Raw genomic sequence first — 20,761 nt, 5'->3', positions numbered from 1 at the left:
ACGATTGCGCGTGTTAAATACAATTACACGATTGTGCAATGTTGCCAAATTTAATAACACGATGGTTAAAATTCAAGATAACTAATGTCGTATTTATCTGATTATCTCATCTTTTATCGTAATTTTGAATTCCCACTATATACTCATTTGTATTTAGTTGAGTTACCTATTAATGTCTGCTATAATAATATTATTAATCATCATGGAAGCAGTTAACGAAGTTCGTGTTATTTTATCCGAAAGAAAAAAAACTTAACTCGTGATAAAAGAATTTAAATATCGTTTAATTAATAAACGAAAAGAAAATTTGATGAAATGGAGATGTACCAGAAAAATGTGTTCAGCTACTATACTAACAAAATCGAATTACACAGTTCTATCAACAAATGGTGATCACAAACATGAAAAGGAAGACAAAACTGAGCTACAAGTATTTAAAAATTGTTATAATTATTTTTCATCCACACATAAACCTTAACTATTATTTAGGTTTTAAGAGAAAAATGCAAGCAGAAAGCTTCTGAATTCATATCTACAAGACCCTTAAAACTCATACGAACTGAATTATTAAAGTGCCCTGCAGAAACTGAATATAAAAATATTAAGGCCATAAAAAAAGCAATGTACATTGAACGTAGAAAATCGTTTCCCGAATTTCCAAAATTTATAGATAATTTATTTTTACAATTAAAGGAAATGAAAAATAATTCATCGTATATGTATAAAAATCAAAATTTTGTTTATACCCGGACACTGATGATTTTATCTGTTTAACGATTTAGGAGAATTCTAGTTTTATGGTAAGTAATTGCAATGAGTATTTCGCTGATGGGACTTTTGACTATGCTCCAATTTTTTTTTTACAAATGTACACCATTCATAGTATAAAAAATGGTTTTTATTTACCTTTGGTGTATTTTTTTTTAAAAAACAAAACTAAAAATACTTATTAGGCAATTTGGAGGTTTTTAAATAATTTATTTAATTAATTTAATCTACAATAAAAATAATAAACGTGTGGATTCCCAAGCCTGTCAAAGAGATAATTACAGTTATATGTACCTAAAAGTTTGATAATAGGAGTTTGATAATTTAGATAAGTGGACATTCGCAATTAAGATTACCATACTTGAAAAATGATGATTTGAGGAAATGGATCAAAATGTTCTCTGGATTAATTTTTTTACCACCAAATGAAGTTGAGGACACGTTCGTGGAATTAATAAGTATTTGTCCTGATCAGGAAAATGGAATAATATTTTCTGTTTTGCAATCATTTGTTTCACCCGATAGTATATTTCCACCAAACGTGTGGACTAATGAACCATCACTAAATCCTAGGTAAGATAATAATATACTATCTGAATGAAGAAATTTTTTTTTCTAACTAAAATTTACATTTTCACTTTTAATTTAAGAACTAAAAATGGTCCGGAAAGTTTTCACCGTACTTTTAACGGACAGTTTTATACGTGTCATCCTGCAGTTCCAGTAGTCATTTCTGTTTTAATTCAATCGCATTTTGGCACAATTTGGCAACGTTGTATGAAGTTTTACGAACAATCGTACATGTATCTTACCCAAAATGTATGTTCTATTGTCCCATTAAAACGTGCGCAATAGTACTATGAAAAAGGTAAAATGCGGTAAAATCGTATTTTACCGCTTTACTGTACCAGCGAATCCGAGTTGGGTCCCGAGTACTGGGACCTATTCACGGGTAGTGTACTAGTTGGGTCCCGGATTATTTAAGGTATTACTAAATATTTTTTGGTAAGTAACCTAAGTTTTATTTATTAGTGACTGTTTCTTGACTTAAATATGTCTAAACCATAGACTAGTTATATAACAGTTATTGCCAGAATAATATCTTATTAATTTTTCTAAATACTTATTCAATTTAAATTCATAGTATACTAGTATACATATTATATAATAGTAAAAAATACTGGCTTGAAATTATGGTATTTAACCTACTGAACTTAACCTAGTGTATTTTTAATAAACCTATACAAAATAGTCAAGTAATCGAAAGTTATCGTATAACAAATAAGTATACGTTGGTTAATAAAACAAGAAATCAGAATTAGTAAACTTCTATATAATTTCCTTACTTTTAAGCAGGAATGTGGAAAATACGCTTTACGCTTGTTACGTTCGTGGTGGGACCACTAGGACTAATAACATTTACATCGAAAATCCATTAGGATAGGAAGGATGCGCAAAGAAGAAAGACAGTTCTAATTTTATAAGTGCATTGAAAGAGCTGTGCCGTGGGGAGGGGGACTTAGAGGGCATGCGCCCCGAGCGCATAGTTTAAAGAGGCGGCAAAATTTTTTTTATAATATATAATATTTATGATAAACAAAATAGGGAGCGAATATTTTTGATTTTACCTTGGGTGCCAAATCTTAACGGCAGTGCTCTGTGCATTGAATTATTACCCAATATTAAAAAACTAACGATACAGATGTGGACGCATAAAAGTGAAAAATCACACCCGTGCGATATATCTGGAAAGCCATTCATTAAACAAAGTTATATACTGAGACACAGGAGGACGCACATGGATCAGAAACCATATGAATGCGATGCATGTGGTATATCGTCCATCAGAAAAGATAATATGATGAGACACAGTTGGACGAATACGGGTGAAAAATCGTGTGAGTGCGATGTATGCGATAAGAGATTCTCTCGGAGGGATCATCGGCAAGTACATCAATAGAAGCACACAGGAAAGAAATCGTATTTAAATGATGCTTATATATTTATTTTAATTATCTATTTACATAATTATTTACGGGCATTGTGACTATTTACAGCGTATAATTATCTATATCCTTATGGAATATCGTTCATCAATAAAAGAAATATAATAAATAAATATATTAATATTTAAAATAATATTATGTAAGAACTTCACACATAAGAAACCTTTTACACTTATACACGTTATAATATATCTATATAGATTATAGATACACGGGAAAATCATTATTGTGAAGGGTTTAACCTCACAACAATTTTTGTTATATTATTACCATAGGTATAAGAAAAATGATTCATATTTATCATTAAGAACATTGTAATAGGGTCGAGAAACCTAATTACGATATAAGGGACGAATTTCCACTCCTTTGAATACATTTATTATAACTGGGCATTTGAGATTTTTTGTAAGAGATTTTTTAATAAGATAACTCGTTTGATTAACAATCATAAAATCATTATTTTATTTTATTAATACTTAACTGTATATTTGAAAATAGCTGTTAATAATAATTCGCTCGGATTTATGGTGAATGTCAAACTGACTGCTGTGTGCCATAATAATAAAATACTGGGCCTTTTTTACTTTTGAACCCTACCCAAAGTACCAACTAGATGAATTTTCCTTTTCAAAGAAGGGCTGAAGTCTAAAATCAAAGCATTATTTCTACTCCAAAACGCGATGACAGATGCAAAAAAAAAATATAAATAAATAAAAAAAACATACATCATTGTAAAATCAATAAATTCCTCACTTCGTCCAGAATCTAAAATAATATTTTTGACGGAGTCTAAAAATTGTTGAGTGTGTGTGTTTTGTAATGATCAACTTTAAAGAGCATTTAGTGTCTAATTTAAAATTAGAAGTTAATGATCATTATAATATATTAACCATTTTGTATTACCATAATACAAATAGTTTATTAGATAAATAACAATTTAAATTATCATAATATAAAATCGTATGTTAAGAGCTGATGACACGGAAAAAAAAACATCATTATCATTGCTTGGCCAATGCTATGATATAAATTTCCATAAAGAGTGAATTTATTTATTTTTGTGTGAAGTAAACAATATGCTTTAAATATTATGCTGATATAACAAACAATATTTAAAATTTAAATTGATGCTTAATTCTTAACTGGTGAGTGACGTAATTTTTTTGTAACTGTTTAATAGGAGTTTACTAGACCCAATTAAAAAGAAAAATTAAATATATATATTAAATCAATTTTTGTTCATAATATCATTGAATGATCTCTAAATTACATTTTTACTTCATTTTTAAAAACGTCACTTAATTCGTAACTGGTGATGTGGGGTCTCTTGGATCCATTCACATTTTATTTTTAGATTATCGACGTAATTTCGCATTTTATTGTATAATCTATCAGCTTACCTTTTAAATAGTGGCTGTAGATAAGATATGAAACATAACAATTATTAAAAAAAAAAAAAATACTTTTAAAAATAAACATAATTAGTTGCGTGGTGTGTATGAAACCCGTGACGAATAATTTTTCGACTGACAACAGTGACAACAACTTAATTATTTTGTTATTCCCATGTTTGATATCTTATCTAATCACTAATTTAAAGGTGCGCTGATAGAGGTCCGTGAATATAGAAGACATTATGTCGATAATCTAAAAATAAAATGTGAATCGGTCCAAGACACCCTGTTTTACCAGTTACGGGTTAAAAACAAAGAACAAAATAAGTTGCTTATTATAGAAATCTAACGTTAAAAATCAGATCAAAGAAAAACATACAAGCAACTTTGAATATTTACCACTGTGATAAATAAGATAATATGGCCATCGGCCTCATACCGAATAAGCTATAATTAGTAATAATTATAATATTAAATATGTATTAATACATTAATACATTTATACATCATAATAATATAATGTTTCATGTTCGTAGCATCGGTAATAACTAATGAGTATAATAATTATACAATATCGTAAAAAATTATATGGATGTGTCCACAGACACAATATTGTATCCATATAGATAACCAATCGATATAAAATTTAATATAATAACGTATATATATTATATGTGCCAAATAGTAAATTATATTAATTACAATATTGTGTTTTTACATATTAAATAAATGGTTGATGTCCTAGTTTCCCTCTTATATTCTAGGGCCTTGAAAATAGTTTTTTTTATATATTATATTCAATATTCATGTATAATTTTCATGAAGCTGTGACTATAATGACATCACTATCAAATTATAGAATTACGTATAAACATGTTTATGATTGCATAAATATTTCTTCTATGCTACAGTAATATATATATAGGTTATATATTATAAATGTATTTTATTTTATTTTTTTATGTTTGTTAATTTTATTTTAGAATAAATTAGAGTATTTTTGTAAAGACATATAACTGTAATACTACTCAAACCATACTCCAAACAAATCAATAATTTAAGTACCTAAATGTTTAATCTAACGTCGTTTTGTATATACAACTATGAATCATGATGCTTTTTCAAATATATTTATCGTAAAATAAAATTGCTCGGAACTCTAAAACACTCTATTTGAGCCAAACTGCAAATGCACTCTTATACATTACCGATTCTTATGTACTAGCGTATATTAATATACACGTTTCAAAGTATTTTTATAATATCGTATTTTTTCGTTTGCTATATTATTAAGTACTCGATATTGAACTGATGGGATATTTTTTTTGAATTTCTAGTCAGCGCCGAAGGGTTTTCCACTTAAGTTCCTAATTCAACACATTATATGAAATAGTCTCGAATAGTCTTAACCAGCTAATCTTATATAACGCGTTTTAAAACCTCATAACGGCAATCACAACGATGAATACGACTTTGGTGACCTATAATAATAATCGAATCACATGGCTGTGTGATGGACTGATGAGTAATTATATGAAGGAGAAGTGGTCGGCCATACGACATACATTTGACGACTCACTTTTGCGGTATCGATTTTTTTAAGTATAGTTAAATATGGGCAATATTCTAAGTGAGTGCTAAACTAAAGATTAGTAATGTGTGTAATGTGTATGTGACAGCAGTGAAATAGAAAAGCTCAATTAAAAAAAAAAAAAAAAACAGAAAATTCATTTTTCCGTTAATTTCATGACAAATTCAAATACGTTTTCAGAAGGTTTATATCCGGATAGTCAGTACAACTGACCAATGATGGTATAGACCGGGATCGAATCCCCTCAACGGTTATACGCCGACATAATAATATTTTTTATGATAAATAGGTACGATGTCATTATTATAGATTTTGAAGTATCCGATACGATGTAGGTACATCGAATGTCGTGCATCAGCTGCAGATCACTGGCCGTCTGCCGGACACGCGGGAGAGTGTAATGTTGTTACATACCTATAGGCCAACAACTCTCGTGACCGGTCGGCGGCGGCGGCTGCGATGATGTAACGATACGATATATCATATACTTATACCCATATATATATATATATATGTATGTATATATATATATGAGCGTATACATTATACGTACACGGCGGGTTACATGTATATTTTTATAAACTGCAGTGGGCATAGGAACTGTAATATTATTATATTATGATAAGAATTACCTCATTCGCAACGCAACGACCACAGCCGCCTGGTTCCCACCACCACTGACTTCCGTCCCACTACCACCGGTGCGCTGGCGACACCGGGCCCGCGACCATACGCCGCAGAGGTTCTTTTCTTCCTTTCCTCCGCTTACTCCTTACCGTAATAATATTATATTATCCGGTACGGGCGTTATATATTATATTATTTTTATTTACTGTCACTGCGCCGCCGAAAACGACCTTCCAAACACACACCACCTGCAGCAGCAAGCCACCGCCTCTCACCACTCCACTGCGCGTTCCGTGCGATAGAATAATAATATGTCGCACACACGCACACACCACACCATATACCCATCTCTTCGAATATTATATACGTTTACACCCACTCCGCCGCGCGTGCCCGCGGTGGTGGTGCGGCGTGCACGCGTCGTTCGAAGAACCGGAGGAGGCGGTGGTAGCGGCTGTGCCCGTCGATCGAGGCTCACCGCGTAGCGACTGCCCGGCAGTCTAGCAACCGCTATCGAAATCCGACGACGAGCCGCTACAGCAGCCGACCGACACTCGCGCGGTGCCCACGCGCGTCGACATTACCGGCAGCACGTACCTGTACTACAATTTCGACTGTCGTAATTAGCCGCGATCGTTTTCGTCGTACATCGTTTCCGATATCGCCGTCGCTGTATTCGTATATTCCATAGGGCCGCCGTCCAGCCGTTTTCCATCGGATATCCGTTAGGAAACGTACCGCAGGAGTTGACCGCGTGCGCGCACGGTCATGTCCGCGGTCTGTCGTCTGCTGCACGTAAACGGCTGCGGCGGCGGCGGCGGCGACGTCGGAACGATCGTCCGAGATCATCTCCGTCATCATAGTCATCACCACCACTGCACCAGCCGCAGTCGACAGAACGTCGGCGGAGGCTCGTAGACATCAACGAGACCCACGTCGAAGATGGTGACGGCCCGTTGTACCCGCGGTCTCACCGCCGGAACTAGCGCCGCTACCGACTGCAGGTACACACCTGTACAACTTGTATTTTTTATAATATTAACGTATTTAATGCGTACTTGTCACGCATAATATAAGTAGACGATTTCGCGAGTTGTAGTGCGGCGTGTTTGGATTTTAAACATTTTTTTATTTTTTTGAAAAATATCAGCCCGAATTACCGCCCGCCAACCGTCGAGACGTTCCTATATAACCACCGAACCGATTTACAACTTTGTATGTATTACCTATTCAATGACTTGTCTAATTAGTAGTCATTACACATGTGATTTGTGTCACACGTAACGCTGACTTTCGACCGCTCTGCGTCGGATTGCGAATACCAGCAACCCTCTCGCGCGTTTCGCTTGCATGCTACTTCTGCCGCAGAGTGCCTCTTCGCGTTTGTCTATGTATTCTAAACCCGTTCACTATCTACACTTCAAAAATTTTATGGCTATTTGGATTTTTACAAATCATGTATTATAATTATACATACATTGCTATTTTAGAACAAATTTTGAGAAACACAAAAATAATTATTTATTTTTTGAATTTGAATAAACCAATAATTGTCACAATAATAATCAGAAAATATAGTGTTCTTGTTACACACTTCCGGTAAGGCGGACTGCAGTTCAGTATCCGCGCTACGCAAAGGTCGTACCTACAGTATAATGTTATATATCATCTAGTATTTAACACAACACGGCCGTTTTATTTTTTCAAGGTATCCAGTCACTTTTCTACTTTTTCTTCTTGAAAATCCTGTAAATCCATTTTTTATTTATTTAGACAGTTTAATGTCCTTTACAGTATAATAGTTTGCTCTCATTTATGTATATATCAACGTTAGCGATTTATATGATTATATAATTCAACCGCAATATAGTTCGGGTTGCGTAGTATTTTAAAGAAGTTTACTTATTTTGTGCTATCAAATATCGTTGACCCACTCACGTCAGTCTTTACTATAAAAATAAATAAAAAAAGATAGGAATAGTTCTATAGAAATGTTTAGAAATGAAATAACGTCACAAAAACGCACCTATAATAAAAGTCGAAAAACTATTAATTAAACATATTTCGTAGTTATAAAAAAATATAAAATATTGTAGATAGGTATTGATAGTTAAAGTCTAATAACTATTATATGTTATTGGAGAATGTGGATAGAGGTCTTTACAACACGACTTAAAGCGGGCCTTTGCCTCCGTTACCACCCGCGTAACCGTCACCTTGAAAAAAAAATTACGCATTCTAAGTCCACATTATATTTTTATTATAGTCTTAGTCAGGGCCGCCGTCGAAAATATCGTAACAATTTATTAATTATTATTATAATGACAGACAAGTATTGTATACAGACAATAAGTACGATATATCATCGAAATTAGCTAGTAACGATAATCTGTATACATAAGTACAATACTCACTAATCGAACATCGTTATAAAACCAATTACGACAGTATGGGAACAGGCAGTTATTGCAAAGAACGCTGTATCATCATAACACTAAATACAGTATAAAAAATATGGACATTACGTCACGCGGTATAGTCGTCCTTACAGCATCGCCGGTAACGAAAACCTAAAAACCACTGCAAAACGCGCCCGACCGCATAGTTCTCGCACGGCGGACGCGATACCACACGATGATAATAAAACAAAAAATGTATTACCATTACATATTATTACATGTACGCGGGATTACGCGGATAAGCGCACGCGAGTGTGTCTTAATATTATTATTTTTTCGTGTGTTTTTATTTTTAATGAGCCGGTGAAGGACCCACCGCATGTCGTCCGTAGGCCGGCAACGGAATTACATCACGGCCCGGTGGCAAGACGGCTACATAATAATTTACGCACACGCGCGCGTACACATATACCTGGAAGTAGGATAAGGCTAAAACACTCGGATCGCCGAGCGGACAGCAGCAGTGCCGTGCGCGGTGGTGGCAATAATAACATTATGTATTATATTAATATGTAGGCGAGCAAAACGAGGAGAGAGAAATCGAGAACGAACCGTACGAAAGAGAACATACGATATCGTTATATTATTATTATTATTATTATTATTATTACTACTGCTACGATAGTGAAAGTCACGGCGACGGTGCCGAGGCCGACGACCGGCGCTCTATATTATTATTATTATTATTATTATTATAGACGATGACGCGCCGAGAACCATATACCGCGGTGTACTGCAATAATACTTTAATAATAAGCACTGTCGATGTGTCTGCAGTGAGCCCTTGAAAAAATAATTGTACCCAAAACAATAATGTTTTTTATGTAGGCCATACCTTATAGTGACCATGATCTCCGGTAAATCATCTTCTAAAAAAAGGTATTAACAAAAACATGTATATTAATCGAGAGTAAAATAAATATAATTTTTAATTATGAAATAATATGCATAACAATTTGTGAATAAAGATTATTCCAATGGTATTTACAATATTTAAATCCGTTGGGGAAGGGGGGGGGCTAGAAAAATTGATAGTTAAGTTTACTGCATTGTCACTATCTTTAGGTAATATCCCTCTCCTCATCAATTAATGCCGTCACGATAACAATAGAATGCACGTTAAAATAATTAAAAACCTCGCAAAAAAAATAAATATTAATTTATATAAATTTATAAGTTATAAGTTTATAAGTTTATAAGAATTTTGAAACAGAACAAGAAATTATTTGGGATCGATCGGATCCGTAATCAATTTTTCATGAATGGCTAACTATATTAACCCATTGAGATGGAACTAAAAAATGACGTTAAATATTTTTGAATGGCAACAAAAATAATTCACATTACTCGCATTAGTAAAATTTGTCCAGCCTGGAGAGAACTTGCTTATATTTACGGCTTAATACTCAATAAGGGCTCTGGATAAATAACACTGTATAATAAGGCTATGGGTGAAATACAGACTGTATTACAGTGTAGTTGTATTATAGACTTGCTGAATAAAATATTTTTACTTCCTAATTGTTTTGTCAACAGAACAACACACCACCGTAAAACCGATTGTTCAAATCAAAGAAATCTTACTCTTCACGTTTTGCAACGACCCTAATTGGTAACCAAACCGCGAGTGAAACAATCGAAAACGTGTATTGTTACGTCGTCGTCTCGACGTTTTACACGCTGTATGACGTGCTTTCCGTGTACAGTATATGCATACCAATTATAAAGTGCTGACAAGTATGGGCACGATCTAGTTAAAGAAAAGTTAGAAAGAGCTGGTTATGTCGTGTGTTAGAATTTCGGTAACCTAAAATGCATTATTGAATTAAGTAGGTAGTAATTGTATTCTCTCGATAAGTGAAAACTAGTTAGTTTAAATTATTATTATTTCTAAATTGTGTAGTATACTAAAGTTTAGGTTTCGTGCAATAAATAAAATGTTTTTTTTTTTTTTTCTAATGAATATTGAAGTTAAATCGATAAAATCACAAACCCTTATACCTGCCTAGGTATAAGTATTAATTATGTTAAAAATACATTAACCGAGATAACGTACAGTAATCTGATATCGACGTATTTTGCTAAGAGGCCACGTGACCGTTTAATAAGGTGTTTGAAATAGGTAATTTTAATAAAATAATAGCGGAAACTAAAACTTTTGTTTTTAATTTGATTTAAAGTGTAAAAACGGATTCAAAGTCACTTACAACAATAAGTGGTATCGTGTCAGTACCGTTGTTGGATATTGCACGGTTACGAGATAGGTAGTATGAAAGAAAAAACCCATAGCCGTGGTTGCCATCGGGTTCGTTTCGTTTTTGCAAAACTTGAAAGAGAAACAACGGGGAAAAAAAATCGGTTACGACATCAATGTATTTTTTTTTTTTTTTTTTTTTTTTGATGTAACGACCGGCGTCAGGAAGTGCGACCTATTAATCGGAAACGAGTATTTTCGGCCGTGCGATTGTCAGAAATAATAACGGCCCGCTGCCGACTACGGTATAAACAGTGTAGTGCGGCATAAGCGGTAAGTGCATAACGGGCAATGCCTTCGGGCTCGCGGCCGTACAAACGCGAGTCGGTTTTCGCGCGCAAAATGAAGCGTGGGCGCGGGCGCGGTCGCGAAGGCTGAACAGGTAACGGTGGTGGTGTTATCATTATGTTATATGTCGTGTGCATTACGCGGTCGACGTGCGCGAGCATAATATCGTGACGGTTACGCGGATGCCGTACGCACCTGTACAATATTATAACGCACGTGTAATCAAAACAACATATCGTTTATCGATTGAAGTGCTTCTGGACGATCGCGCGGGAACGGACCGTATACACACTACCCGTTATAGCGTCCGCGCGCTATAACATATTATGTATTATCAATGTGTATATCATTGCGATACGACAGTAATACGCGTACGTAACGTCGCGGGTATGGGCCGCAGCGCTTATTATTTTCCGGTCAATTATCACCGTAATAACGTGAACACATAGGCGGCGTCTCGTAGGCATATAACATTATACTCTGTGTGTATGCGACGTGTACTTGCACGCGCGCAGGATACGCATGGTTGTCGCCTCCCCGTGCGACCACTACATGCGCTCGTCTCGGTCACGTAACAGGTGGTATCCGACAATAATAATTATATTATTATTATTATTACTATTATTATTGTCAACATTCGCCGTCTCGCCCAAAGAATTATTAATACGACGACGGAGTCTTCCGCGGTTAGATCGACGTCGCGTGATAGGTCGTACCGATATTATATACGTATACGCTACAATACCGCTGTCACGCTGCCGCGCCAACGCACGCGGCACACACACCACATAAGACGTCATAATATTACTCTTTCCACCATTCGAGTCACACACATACCACGAAACCGACTACGAACAGACAGTACGTTATTCATACTATTGTTCGCTCAGTGACGGATTTCTGTCGAGACTCGCAAGGAACGGACTGTATTTTTGGTCTAACTATAAATCGTTAATCGCGCTTTGATTTCAAACGATATCGATTGATTATTGCGCACACTCATTCGCGAATACCTGTCAGATTATTGGATTTACCGCAGGCACGCGCAAGTCGTATTACAGTTAAAAATGATTTTAGTTTTTTCAGTTATACGTCAACACGTGTTGTGTAACTTCGCGCACATACCTATTCAATCAGAATAATAACAAGTACACTATATCGTTTCGGCTCCCCGAAAAACTCACAAAGTTTTGGTTCCCGAAATCCGACATGGTCGCGCGTTCCGAAGTATCATTATCATTAATATTTATTTATTTTTTCTCGTTTCATTTACACAGCGACGGATTTGGCCACTCCGCGGACGACAAGCGGATATCGCGGACGACCGCGACCACCGACGTCGCCTGTCACTGCTTGGCTTGTTGCTACGTGACCGCGGCCGTTACGGTGGCCCCGCAACCGGCGGTGGCAGTGGCCACCAGAAGAAACAGCGGCAAGGCGCCCGCGGACGAATCGCCTGGTTGCGAACCGCCGTCCGAGGCCGCTGCGTTTGTCGCCTCCGCTTCCGCGGCCGCGTTCGTCTTGTTGGCCGCTCTGTTGGCCGTAGTGCTGTCGTCGGCCGCACTCTTGACCGTCGCGTCCATGGTGCCGATGGCCGACGCGGCCGCGCGCGAACTCCGCGGTCCGCAAGCCGCCGACTACATCCACCTGTGGCACCAGCAACAGCAGCACAAGCAGCAGCCGGCCGGACAGAGGCTGTACGACGACGACGCGTCGAGACAGAAGAGGCAGCTGTTCAACAAGAACGCGAACCGCGAACCCGGAGTTGTGGCGCTGACGTTTTCGCTCATCGGCGGCGTGAGTATACCAATATCATTATAAAACGCGCGTTAATATGTAGGCGTATATTTCGCGAGAGGAAAATCCGATAGGACTTCCGACGGTTTTATATATATATATATATAGGGTCCATATGCCTTGACCGGTGTCCGACTCGAGATTATGGTCGGTAATATTATTTATCTGCACGAATGTTGTGATTGAAATACCACACCATACCATCGATTCGATTTACAATATAATAAACATATCGTAAAGTCGAGAAAAAAGTTCACGCGATCTTTAAAGCCGTCGGGCGGTGTATATCATCCATAGGTTATGACTTTTGAGTTTGTGCGTAATGCAGTCAACCGTTATTCGCGTTTGTCGAATTTTCGATGATCGCAAACGGATGAACGTGAATCTCACCCGTCTCGTTCGGTTTCGGGATTTTTGAGATCCAATCGTGTGTGTCAAAAATATTTTTTTGGTATAAAAAATTATCGGTGAAACAGAACTAATATTTTCAATACGGAGATGCGAAATTAGTTTTTAAAAATCTTACGTTTTAATTTTACATATTTTAATAAAAAAAAAAATATTTGATGTTTTATTTATTCGTCAATTTAACGCACGTGTTTACTATCTATAGATTTGAATTTATCCAATACAAACGATTTAAAAAAATGCCGTTTACTCAATCCCAAACCCATACAACTGTAAAATATGTCGATTAACACGACGTCACTTCATTTGTATATTAAGATATAAACGATTTCTGCATCATTATTCATAAAATAAGAACTATTGAAATTGTAAAAGTGTCGATAATAATTATCAGGCGTGAATCAAGGAAGGAGGCTAAAGACCGCCCACCGATTAGGATTAATGTTATATGTATATACATATTATAGTATATAGTTTATGCGCCTCAAAATTCACTAATTTAAAAACATGAATACAATTGTTGACACTGTTATCAAATCTATAATCTATCATGTACTTAAATTATAGCTAAATTTCTTTTTGAAAAGACATTTTCCTATTTTGGATTTGCGTCTGATGATTATTAGTTATTACGTAGTGCGTTAGTATAATAATATCGTAAATGAATACTTGACGTTAATCTAGAAATTCATCATTGACTTCAATAATGTCGATAAATGTAATAATATTTTTTCATTATTTATATTATTATCAAATAATTTAGCTTTGAATAATATCTTTTTTAAAACTTAACCGATCCATTATTGGTTTAATGTAGATAATATTAAAACACAGATTTTACGGTTTTTTTTTAATAGATTTTTAATACTTTGAAAAAAATAATAATAATCCGAATCTATATAATTGTATAAGTCGTATACCATGTAGTGTTTGAAAATTTCATGAAATATTTCATTATTTTAATAAAATTTGTTTTACGAACGTTTGACTCATTTCATTTATAAATGTATAAGTTACCAAAAGCTTATAAGGAACTGTGTGTGATTAAAGCTACGACACATGGACAATATTATTATTAATTAATAAATAATTATCATAAATATTTGTATGAAAAAAATTAACGTTTCGCATGATGTATTTTAGACTTTAAACGCAAATAATTATAAGTCGCTACCGTACACACCTCGCAAACACCACGAGCTTTTTTTAATCTTATATTCATTTTCTCTGTATGCCGCAGACCATTTCGGACGCCCGAGAAGCATTCCGGAACGTGTCGAGCATCGTCCGCGACACGATCAACGAGGCGGCCAGAGATCCCGCGGCCAGCAGCACCGCGGCCGGCGACCAGATGATGATGGCAGCGGCCAATACCGCGGACAACGAGATCGGCGGCGGGGCGGCGTCCACCACGGTGGCCACGGACCCGAGGATGGCCGGCCAAACGATAGGCAAACTGCTCGGCCGCAACTACCGCGGTCTGCGCCGGCTGTTCAACTCCGAACTCCGGTCCGCCGTCAAGGTCGGTGTCCGAATATCGAACAGATCGCTTTACGCAATCGCACACGCCACAATATCACTATAACGTTGTAGTCGATATGGCAATAACACTGTGTAGTACGCCGGTGGCTTTTTTTCCGCCGCAGCAACGCGCGTTTACGACACGACGCCTGCGCGTACGACCGTCATGCAGGCCAGAAACCCGACGGCGGCGTTCAAATCATAACGCTGTCGTTGAAAGGTGTCGCAAATCGCAATAATCGGATTTTTCAGGTCCGGAATATCGAATAAAACGCACGCGTCTTGCGGCTCATTATCGTATTATGGATAGCAGGTATGCGCGTAGTCGAAATATATAGGTCGACCATGCTAAAACCGTAGTAAACGCGCGTCGGTATTGTTGAAATCATTTTTTCGCGCCCATTCGACAAAACGGAAAAGAACGCCGACGAGATAAAGTCCGCCACTTTCGAGGATCTATGACACGCCAAATATTGCACTATATTTTCCTACCGTGCGTTTTACCTCGATTTGTCCGGATGACTAGGGGGGGGGGAGGGGTTATCGCGAAACGAAATTCACGTGATTTAGCGCAGAAGTGTTTAATTCTACGCGTTAGCCCGAAGCTGCGGAGAATTAGCTCGCCGTAGAAATGCGATTACCAATTGTCTTTCGATTACCGCGTTAAATGACGGTAAAATTCATACGCGCGACTACATACGAACGCGCCGCCCAAATCCGTAATAATTTGTTTGTTACAAATTGTTTCACGCTAGGAGAACCGATCGGGCTATCTAGTCCAAGTCCGAAAAGAGAAATTTATGTTTTGAAATTTATATTTTTCCGGCCCGAAACCTTGTTTCTGTATGATTTCGTGAGTAAAGAGTGAGCAACAACCACCAATAGCACCGTTTTAGTGTTACTTGCAATCAATTTTTCCAAAAAGTCATTAAATTTGTTTATATAAAACTTTTTTGATGACGTGACGTGCATGGTACACTCTCCAGGAGTTTAGTGTAGGCAATTTCAATGACATTTTGAGATGAATATTAAAAATAACATGTTTAATCATAGATAATATGTTATTTAAACACGATTTCAGAGAATAATATTAAAAGTGGTCCCATGTCAGTACTAGTAATTGTGGTTGCGTAATAATGACTACATTATACGGAAAAACGGTTTCGCGCGGGACAATATTACGAGTTCATTATCCACATTGGATTTACCAAATGTCACGCTATATAAAAGAAAAAACAACTTATTTGTGTCATAGCATGATTATTTTTTTTTTTTATAAATACTCAATATATCTTAACAGACGAATGAAAGAAAAAAAAGAGACAGTATGAATGAATAATATGGAATATCTTTTTAAGTTATCAAAAAAAAACATACATATTAAGTGCCTTTTATACGAATTACGAATGATAAAAAATGTTTAAAGTTATTAAGCCTTCGTGAGTTTGTCTCGCGCAAAATTATTTTCATGAATAATTAATACACTGGTAGTTTTGAATCCACTTACATGCTGACTGTTTTTAAGGAGTTAAATGTAGGCAATTTTCTACGAGTTCCGTACACGTCGTGTAAATGTGTTATCCCTGTCTTACTAACGCAGGTACATCATATTATCATAGCAAATTTGCATTCAGCAGAACACATTTTATGTTGTTATTTTTGTTAGCTTTAATATTGAAGTCAATTTATCTATTATCAAACTTAAAGGTAACAATATTATCTAGGGCATATCTCGTAGGCTTTTATTGATATTTTAATTTTAAAGTGAGTTTTTATTATAATAATTTTAATTATGATAATCAATAACATTGATTATAGGAAGAATAACAGTGATGTAAAGATTGATTGCAATGTATTTAATGTAATGAGTTATTGGTTTTAAACCATTTTGTTAAGGGGCCGCTACACCAGCATTTGTTTTGATACTCCGTATTTCCACGATTACGACTTTCTGGTTCCGTTTAGGGCAAAAGCACCTATTATAATATATTTTATAAAGAAGAGCATTTCCTGTGCATTGACCCGATAGATTCTTAATATGAACATTTTTTTTTTATAAGTATAAGCATGTTTTAATTTAAAATAATTTCGATTATTTTTTAACCATTAATAATTTATTCAAAATTGTAAATTTTAAAAGTCTATCCGGTCAATGCACAGGAAATACCGGATAAGAAATATATGATAGTTGCTTTTGTCCTAAACTGAAGCAGAGAGTCGTAATCGTGGAAATACGGTGTACCTTTGTTCCTATATTATGTGGGAGATAGACAGAGAAAACAAATGCTGGTGTAACGGTCCATTGATAAATCAAGTACTAATTTTCATTAATTCAATATCATAATAATTATTCATAAAAATGAAGATATTTTCTATCGTTTCTAAGTCAGTTGAACATAAAATAAAAATAATTTTTTATTTATTTGATAAAAAACTGAATAAAGTCAATGGATTTGCTAAAATTTGATTGAATATTTTTATTCTTACACTAATGAAAATATTTTTAAATTGATTACCTATGTTATCGTTGAAATGATGAAATTTGTCATACATTTCAAGAAAGCAATAAAATAGTAAACCAATGGAATGAAATCATGGAAATTAAAACTATATTTTCTCTGAGTGTACGGCGAGTATTTTAATAAGTTTTATCTCACTTAAAAATTGAAATATCCATGAAAGCATGTGACATGTGCTAGATAATATTCTTACCTATAAATTTGATGGTAGGTAAATTGACTCCAATATTAAAGCTAACGACATAAAATTTGTTCTTCTGCCGAACGCCAATCGCCAATTTGTTATGATGTCCTCTTAACAACTACTAGTCTGACGACACCTTACGACTATGACTGCTGTATGATTTAATATCATTAATTAATTACCAATTGCATTTCTGTTTATACGTCATTGGACTAGACCATTATTGTTAGACGTTTACGTTGTTATTATTATTTTTTAATTATATTTATTTTTTTTTTTTGTTCCAACGCAGAACTCGCCGGGCAATATTCGCGATTTTGCCGTCGAGTTGATGGGCTCCATCGGCCAGAGCCTCAGACCGTCCAATCTGTTTTCTCGGGGCCAGATAAACGACACCACTACTGCAGCCGGCCGGCGATAACGACGCATAGCGAAAATGTGTAGTCGGAAAACAGGAAAAGCCTATGTCAAAGTCGGAACCAGTCAGAATCGTCGGCGACAACCGTAGCGCAGTCTCGACGGTCCACGGCGCGTCGCAGTGACATAATAATAATTATAAATCATAATATTATGTGGCCATGTATTATTTCGTCTATAAATCTTAAGCCATATCATTATCGTGTGACCGATTGAATATCATACATATTATATTTATCGCTGCAATACGCATATGCGGATCGATGTTTATCGCATCAGTAATATAGTCATCGTTAGTAAATAATATTATATAGTAATTTGTAGCTTTTGTATAATGTATTATAATACTGTTAGAGTACAACTAGAGCGTATATAGGTAGGTACGTTCATTCTTTTTCTGTAAACGCACTGGTCATAGGAGTCGGAGTGATTACATCGTATGCATTTAATAAGTGTATCGCTCTAATCCGCCATAATAGTCTTAGGGTGTATGCTGTGCGTACGTAATCTATACATGTATAAATCATTTTTTTTTTTAGTATTATTTTTACCATTATTATTATTATTATTATTATTATTATATTGTATTGTTTCACGTAAGACTTAACATGTTTTACTTATAATAATATGTAAACAATTATATGAGCGTTTTAGAATAATTTTTTTTCGCGATGTAGTCATGTTACACGTGATATTACTGTACAACGCTTTTTGATTGATTATTTATTTGAAATATATTATAATTGCATACAATTATATGAGTACATCACGCTACACGTCATACATGATGATTGAATGCTGGAAGGTTAATTTAAACAATGGCGATATAGTCATTTTATACACCACAATTCGACTATATTTAAACACATATTAATTCGATTTGTTCGTGAGCTAATGAATAGAAAATGTATTGCATTCAAACACCTACATGTTACTCATCGCCCTAATAAAATATATCTACCAAATAATAATACACAATAACTTCTGTTTAAATCTAAGTTTAGTCGATTGTTCGGAATAAGGAAATATAGTGTTTTGTTGGAGAGATCAAAAACTATACTGTGGAAAAAGAAACAATGTATAATTTACGTTGTCAATGTTGTCATGTTTCTTGTAACATTTAAATAATTTTATTATCATACCTGATTTTATGCAACGCGATTGTTTAATCCCGGTACGTACATTAGAAACTCCGTGAAATCTGAAGACTGAGACTAAGTGTTGATTTAGAAACTAAACTTGATTTTTAAGGGGATTTTCATAGGCAATATTAGCGCAATTTTGTGAGAAATTTTCAATTCTAAATATATTTAAATACTAATAACTAAAAGTAAGTAACTGTAGTCCCGCGATTGTTGTTGCGTGATATTATTACGGGAACATATTATTATAATAGAACAACGGTTTTTCGTGGGAAAAAAACAGACAAGGCTACAGCAGCTATAGTTAGCTAATGTGAAGTCGTTTAGTTTATGATGACCGCGGAAGCAAGGTATGGTATTCAGTCTCCACCACAAATTCAATGATATGCTAATTCACACATGACGTGATCGTGGCCGGATGAGACATATAATTACATAATGTGCTAGAATGAAATATGTACACATTACATATCAATACTTTTGATACATGTGATTTGTGTGAGTAAAAACTAAAAGTATGAACAGATTCTCACCCGCAGATGTATTACGCGTTAATCTAACCAAATTTAGTTTTATTTAAGCCCTTTCCACATTTTGCAATTGAGGCTGCTTTGAATTTTTTTTTTTTCTTTAAGTAACAAATATTATGTATGTATATTATATATTATAATAAACATATTACACGTACATAGTACGTACACAAGCAAGTCGTGTTCTCGTGTCGATTATTTTTATTATTTTTATCATCGTTATTTTTTAAGACTTGATTGAAATAAGTAACTATTAAAGAGAGTTTTTATAAACAGTCGAATATTATTTTTTATCAAAATAAGTTAATAAAAAAAAATAATTTTATGGTACCTCCTATTTGCAATAGACATATTCTTTAGATATTTCGAACAAAAATATTTCATTGTCATATATTTTAATGTCTTACTTTATACTACTTTGAAAAAATAGAAATATAATGTAAAAATTAAATTTAAAAAAAAATATATTTTACAATAAAGAATTGGATTTTTAATTGTAAAAAGAATACCACGAATACATACTTGGTAGCAATATATATTTTTATACATTTTTAAATAATTAAATTATAACATTATATTCACAATATGTAATGTCCTACTATGCTTTCTCGTCATAATACATTTAACGTATAACGGTTAAATATTAATTTAGAATGAATAAATCAATCAACAGATTTAAATCGAAATTAGTAAAGTTCTATAGTTAAAAAAAATATATTAAAAACATGTATTTTTTTGTATATCAAAAATAATTTGGTATCTTTAGCTGAGTTCTCCTATAATAAAAACTCGTATTTTTATATTTTTTTAATATTGGTTATTAGTTTATTATATTTTACGGTATTTACAATAGTAA

General features: G+C 34.6%; 1 protein-coding gene across 1 annotated transcript; it reads left to right on the top strand.

Annotated features, from left to right (window-relative positions):
* The first annotated feature begins 6,856 nt into the window (after positions 1-6,856).
* Positions 6,857-19,719, top strand: LOC113559844. The gene is made up of 4 exons (XM_026965621.2): positions 6,857-7,390; positions 12,665-13,184; positions 14,833-15,114; positions 18,109-19,719. Exons 1-4 carry the CDS (start codon positions 7,329-7,331, stop codon positions 18,235-18,237), a joined length of 993 nt encoding a protein of 330 aa, XP_026821422.1. The 5' UTR covers positions 6,857-7,328; the 3' UTR covers positions 18,238-19,719.
* Positions 19,720-20,761: the final 1,042 nt, after the last annotated feature.

This window comes from Rhopalosiphum maidis, chromosome 3 (assembly GCF_003676215.2).
Source record: "Rhopalosiphum maidis isolate BTI-1 chromosome 3, ASM367621v3, whole genome shotgun sequence".
Lineage (NCBI taxonomy): Eukaryota > Metazoa > Arthropoda > Insecta > Hemiptera > Aphididae > Rhopalosiphum > Rhopalosiphum maidis.
This window is presented reverse-complemented; position numbering and strand designations above follow the sequence as displayed.